Source organism: Populus euphratica, unplaced genomic scaffold (assembly GCF_000495115.2).
Source record: "Populus euphratica unplaced genomic scaffold, PopEup_1.0 scaffold4327.1, whole genome shotgun sequence".
Taxonomy (NCBI): Eukaryota; Viridiplantae; Streptophyta; class Magnoliopsida; order Malpighiales; family Salicaceae; genus Populus; species Populus euphratica.
Window position 1 is genome coordinate 1 of NW_011504132.1, and position 7,073 is coordinate 7,073.

Sequence of the window (7,073 nt, forward strand, 5' to 3'; positions counted from 1 at the left end):
ATGAAAAGAAGGTAAAAATTGAGTAACGCCTGGTTTAAAATTAAAATGAGATGCATCGGGAGGAAAAACTATGCAAGATGGTGCACTTGTTCTTGTGGGGTTCATGTGGTCTCTAAGTGTTCTAGCACGGTAATTCTCATTATTCTCATTATGAAGTGATTGATTATCTTCTTCGGTCATATTTTCTGAAAATGATGAGGATACCCTACAAAGTCTACCACTTGATGTATGTGACCACACTCTCATGCACGTGTAGGAATAGAATAAAAGGAAAAAGAAAACAAAAGAAAAAGAAACAAGAGAAAAGAAACAAAGTTATATATAAGAAAAGTGAAAAGAGAAAATACAATAAATATTATAATTTATACAAGAATTTACCTCCCTAGCAACGATGCCAAAAACTTGACACGACTAAAAGATTGATGTCTTCTCCCAAGTGCAGGAGTGTCAAAGTAATAAATAACCCAGCAAGACCGGGGTCAAACCACAGGGAGGTTAATTGTACAAATTATAAATAACAATTATAAACAACAACAATAGTAACAACAATAACAATAATAATAATAGTAGTAACAATAATAATAATAATAATAGTAGTAGTAGTAGTAGTAGTAGTAATAACAATAACAATAACAATAATAATAATAATAATAATAATAATAATAATAATAATAATAATAAAGAAAAAGAAGGAGAAGAAGAAGAAGAAGATGAAAACTTTGAGATGGAATATTAATGTAAGGATTAAACAATGATAATAACAAATGTCAAGGTTAGAGGTTCCACTAATGGTATGTCAAACAAGTATAGTAGAAACTCTTATTATTCAATTGGAAACCACACACAAAGGAGGTTCCAATCAGATTATAGATTGTTAACATGATTACATTAGTCATCTTATTCGATTAATGCTAGTACTTGTAAATCTCGACAAGCATTCATGATTATAACTTATGTTAACAACAAATCAAGTTCCCTTCATAGCTCAGGTGTCGGTTATACCATACAGTATGAACTATGAAAGTGTCAAGCATTTGTTGTATCAAGTGTTATACAACATAAATCAAGATTAGTCATTTAACAAGCAAAGTATTAAAGAGTGAATAAGATAACAAATACAAAACATGTTAGTATCAAACATTAAAGTCCATATTAAGTTTACACTATAGTTATTCTTACACCATTAGTGTAACCTTTTCACCATGACATAATAAACTTAGCTAGACATAATGAAAGAAAGAAAAATAAATAAATAAAATAAGAACATAAATAAGATAAGAGTTAACTAAGTAAAGGAAAGGAAATGAAAGGCATAAACTTGATATTAATGAAAGCAAAGCATAAACATTACAAAAAATACAAAGAAAGAAAGCAAGAGCATGATCTTAATCTGGAGACCAAGATACCTAAATGCATTGTAAATGCCTCCTTTTATAGGCCAAAATTGGGAACTATTGATTTGATGACTAATTGATGAGTGGGTGGCCAACTCTTGACTTGGTGACAATCTTTATCTTCTCTTGTCTGCCCAAAAAGTCATTGATAACGTCAAAATTGGATCCACTCGAAAACATGAAAGTTGTAGGCAATTGTCTTAGATTTCTTGTGTAAAAACGTCAGCTCATTTGGACTTTTAAACTCCAGATATGGCCAAAATACTGAATAGTACTTGGGCTGGAGGACAGCTTCAGGCTTCTTTGTTGTTGTAATAATTTGGATTTGAAAATGGCCTTTTTAGATCTTGGGCTCCATATGAAAGTTGTAGGCCTATGTCTTACCTTTCCATCCATATAAACTAGACATAAATCTGAGATCTATAGCTCCAGATATGACCTAATTACCGAATAGTGTTCTGGTTTGGATTGCACCGACATCTCTTTTCTAATTTTGGTCATCTCTTTGCCCTTGCAATTTAAGTTTTTAAAGTCATCAATCAATCCTTTCATTTATGTGATAGACCTGTATTTAAAATGAACATTTACCATAAATTAAATGTATCTTATATTATTAGATATATTATTATAAAACATGCTTTAGTTAAGGAGTTATTGATACTTCAAGTACAAAATGATGATATAAAACCTTGATAAAAATGCAATTTTAAGTACTAATTAGTAATATTTAGGAAGATAAGGCAATGATAGCTTTGAATCAACAATTGACATGAGCTCACAAGAAAGCCATGTCAAAAGAAAACACTACAAATATTATAGATTGCCTTGATAAAGGTCCTGCCTGGATAAACAATGATGACTGGAATCAAATGATCAAAGATGTTTGGTCCACTCCTGAATTTCAAAGGAGGTCTGAATCTGCTAGGAGGAATCGATTAACCAAAACAAATGGCAAAATAAGCACTCATTCTGGAGGAACAATGTCATTTGCATCATATCAAGCTAACATGGTAAGGATTTTTTTAATGCTTAAGATAATAAATTAAAATTTGTATATTTATCTTTTATAATATTTATTAATCTTGAAAGCAAGAGGAAGCTGGTGGAAAAGAACTTCCATGGGATGATGTCTTTTTAGCTTTGCATCAAAGTACTAAGCAGTCTGGTAGCTTCGTCAACAACAAGTCTAAAAAAATGGTTGTATGTATTTTTATTTGATTATTTCTTAATATAACTTAAGTATTATTTAACATTCAAATGAATTTATTTTTGTATGTATTTTATTTGTAGGAAAATTATAAAATGGAGATGATTTCAAAGTATGGAACTAATCGGGAAAATCATCCTTTATTTGATGGAGTAGCTTGGTGTGTGGCTTTAGGAGGAGTTACAAAGGGTAGGGTATATGGTGCACCTCGTATGCTAAAATCTATAGTTAGTACAAGCTCTTCATCACATTCCTACTCGATGGAGTCATCATATCCCAATTCATCGTATCGAGCATTGTAAAAGGAGATAAAGGATAAAGAAGAGGAGATAAAGAAAAAAGATGAATTTATTCTTGAAATGAAACGATAGATGGATTCCATGAAAGAATATCTTGTGAACAATCTTAGATACCATGGTGGGACATCAAATATTGACCAAGGTATGCCACCATCTTTGACTCCATCAATACCGTCACCTATGGCTCCTCAGATAATGACACCTATGGGTCCCACATCTCAATCAATTTTTTGACCTACACCTTAACCTTTATATCCTGATCAATCTTGTGTTGATCCACAATATCATGGTTCGTCTTTGCAACCAGCACCATGATTGTATCTTTTGTTGTTTTTTTTTTTATTGTATTTGAACTTAATTGTATTAATGCAAGTTTAACTAAATTTTTATAATATGAATATTATTTTTATTCTATTTTTTATTAATGATACAATTATTTTTAATATTAATTTATGTTGGTTATATATATTCTAAAACTTTTAAAATATCCATAAATAATTAATTAAATAAATTAAAAGTCATTTTAATAAATAAATAAAAAATAATTTAATAAAAAATAATATAATTACCAACAGATTCTACGTTGTGATTGTAACTAATACATCAATCAGCAATGAAGAATCCGTTGCTGATTCACAAAACTAGCAACAAATTTATCCGTTGATAAAATGAGCAACGGATTATCCGTTGCTAATTGTAAGCAACAGATTTTTTATTACTAAAAAATTAGCAACGACAAATCTGCATTTGATTTTAGTACTGCTAATTACTATATTTTTTAGTAGTGCTTGATAAAGAGCACGGCTAAGAAGAACCCAACAGATCAGTAGCTAACATTAAGAGAAAAATGATCCTGCTCATGGAAATGGAAAACTAGGAAAAACAGAGTCTGGAATTTGCGAAATAGAGAAGGGATGGACAAGCTTTTGCTGTCAAATAATCTTCTGTGCCTCTCCTCCCAAAGTATGTAAACAAGAATTCCAAGAGATACACACCTGATTTTGCCATCAGCATTATTTCCACCCCTACGCAGCCACCGAATGGCACTGCTTAAGGATGACATACACCTTGCTATACGCAGCCAGTTTCTAATCATTCGCCAAAGAAGGGACAAGGGGAATCCGACTGTTTAATTAAAACAAAGTATTGCGCCGGTATGCAAACTAGTTCAAATTAAAGAAAACTGCTACGACGCAAACCTTTTTCATGAGAGAAAGTCATCGGAGCACTTGATAGTTGATAATCTCTACTAACAACAAACTAACGGAAATGAATAGGAGATGTTCTGCAGCTGGGGGGCACATAGCTTTTCCATAAAGTGGCTCGGACATCATCCTCATATTGCTTGACGGTTTTTCTTCGAGCCCACCACTTCATGCATTATTTCCCAATTGTTATTTATGTATTCGGTTTTGATATCCAGCGTGGGGTTTAGACTTCGTTGAATTGGCAGGTAAATAGATTAAATTGTATCTATGTAAAATTCAAAAAGATGAAGAGATCATGATCATAATTTACAGCAGAGACAGGGACCTGCAATTTCATATTCTTTGCTTCAATGCACCCATAAATTCAAGTAGATGAGACAGGTGCACTCAATCCTTACAGTGATTCAGGAATGCCACGTCCCTTGGTCCTGTGACACCACTGACTGCATAAATTCAGAAAATTGTTTTTTAGTAGATCTCCTTTGGCAGTAGTAATTTAATGCTGGTACAAGAAGAAGAAGAGAAATTAACGAAGAAAAAGATAAGGAGAAGCTCCTTGATTATCTTGATATTTTCCACAGCACACAACTGTTTATTATAAATGCCATACAGGAATTGACTTCGTATTTGAATTTTTCTAACAACAATGCTGCAAATAGATAGCTGCTATGAGGAAATTTTTGGCAGCATAAAGTATATTTTTTTTTATAAGACTCAAGTTATTTTTTATTCTCGATGTAACCAACATAAGGCTTCATGGAAGATCCTAGCCACAAAAAGCCACTATATTCTTCAACTTCGCTCACAGAATCGAGAGCATTGCCACCATTTCCATCCAATACATTAACCACTTCACCACCTGAAGTCAGTCTAACTGCCACAGGATCATCCGCAAACCAGTCAATAGAAGTTTCTTGTTGTAGTTTTGTAGACTCCAATCTCCGAATCTTCCCTCTTCCAGTATTTAGCGCAACCCAAAATTCTCCATTAGCTGTCCTCTTAATGTTATCAGGGAATCTTCCCAGTTGAATAAAAATTTCCTGTCCATGTATTTCAGAACCCACAAGGTGAAACTTTAAGATTCGCATTGTAAATGATTCGGCAACTAGAATAAACGAATTGTCCTTGCTTAGAGCCACTCCATTTGGAAATGCTAAGCCTTTGAGCAGCACTGTCACTTTTTTGCTATTTGGATCATATTTCATTAACCTTCCAGTTCTATCAGCGTTTATGATTGCCAGTAAATACTCCCTGCATGATCAAAGAACTAAAATAGTAATTTCTGGGTAGGGTACTATACCAAAAACATTTAAGTTGCTGAAAAAATTAGCTAGCTAGAGAAGAAAGAAGAGAAAAGGCTGGAAACAGTAGTACCTTCTTTGGAAATAAATGCTATTGTCAGTGAAATAAACCATACCTGTTCTGGAATCAACATCCAAAGCATTCATGAATCTGAAGGGAACTCCTTCAGCTGAAGCAGCAAGTTGTGTAGCCACTCCACCATCTGGTCCTACTACTAAGAGTCCATAGTACGCGTCTGCAATGTAGAGATCACAAGTTGCAGAGTTGAATTTGAGGCCTAGTGGTCTTTCACACACCGGTTCCAGTTTGGTGTTTGTTGAGCCATCACACATCTGTCTATCTCTATTGGAATCAAGTTAAAAACCCACAATCAGTTATCACCATTAGCTGCAACTTGCAGGAGTACTGCAAGGTCTGTATAAGTTTTGACTATCAATCAATCACTACCAAGACATGAATTGAATGTTGCATAATTGCGACTCTTTTAACACTTTAATAGCCACATAAAGGTTCTGTCTGATCTTGCTACTCTACAAGCAAAGGAGAAAAGTTCTGACGCTGCTACACTTATAAGCAAAAACAAGTTTTCTATCCAATTTTTAGAAGTAGAAATACTTGATCATTTTTTTTTTGAAAAATACAAACAAGTTCTCTGAAAAAAGAAAGTAAAACTTAATCACTAGAAAAGCTCCTTTTTTTTCTGGCATTCCTTACGATCAGCCTTAAAATATATATCATGTTTTACTTACTTACAGGAACAATACAGCCCCCCCAAAGAAATCTCCATTTTAGTTAACAATTAAGAGAGAGTTTGGGTGTGAGGTGTGGTAGTTTTTTTTTTAAGATATCACTCTTTTAAAGCACACACCACATTTTCTAAAAGCAAAATATATATGTTTTTAGTAAGAGATATGATAGCTTTTAAAAAAAAACTAACCACACCTCCTACCCAAACACCCTCTAAATAAAATATTCAAGTTTTTCTTGTTTTGGGTTATGCCTCGTATTTAATTTATTTTTTTATTTAAAAAAAGCCAGAGAAAGTCAGCAAAAGATCTCACGTTAAGCCTTGAAGAGTACAGTAAGAAATTAGTAAATTGGACCGATACCAAAAAATGGTTTTCTCGTAGTTGTTGAAGTTCAATTAAGGAGAGAGCAAGTTGATTGTCCGCTGAACGGATATATTGTTTATTTTTTCTCAGCTAGCTCGATCTGACTTTGATAATAGGTAATGACAAGATTGGATGTGAAATCTTGAAGATACATGCAAGTCTTGACGTTCTTCTTTGTATTTTTTGACCAGGAGCACTACTCTTGATGTTATTTAATATTTTTGTCTAGAGGATAATATATAATGTTGTAAGCTTCACTTGAAATAGATATAAATTCTAGATACTTTAATTTAATTTATAATATTGTTATTATATATTATGTATTGAGAAAAGGAATCATTATATGGTCCACATCTCCCAATAAATCACATAAAAATTATCTCCATTTATACATGCCGGCTCAAACAACTGTTGCTTGTTCTTTTCTCTTCCTGCTCCAACACAAGCCATGTTCAATGAGGAAATTCAATGATATTGGTAGCTGGCTAGCTAGACCTTGATAAAGGTAGTATGTGTTCTTTGATAATGTCTTTGTATTTTTTTTTGAGTTT

The 7,073-nt window shown here is 32.9% G+C and overlaps 1 protein-coding gene across 1 annotated transcript; it reads right to left on the minus strand.

The window, feature by feature from the left end:
- Positions 1 to 4,636: 4,636 nt before the first annotated feature.
- On the minus strand, positions 4,637 to 5,784 carry LOC105120009 (strictosidine synthase 1-like). The gene is made up of 2 exons (XM_011018200.1): positions 5,483 to 5,784; positions 4,637 to 5,359 (listed from the first exon to the last, which is right to left on the minus strand). Exons 1-2 carry the CDS (start codon positions 5,740 to 5,742, stop codon positions 4,828 to 4,830), a joined length of 792 nt encoding a protein of 263 aa, XP_011016502.1. The 5' UTR covers positions 5,743 to 5,784; the 3' UTR covers positions 4,637 to 4,827.
- Between the last annotated feature and the right edge of the window lie 1,289 nt (positions 5,785 to 7,073).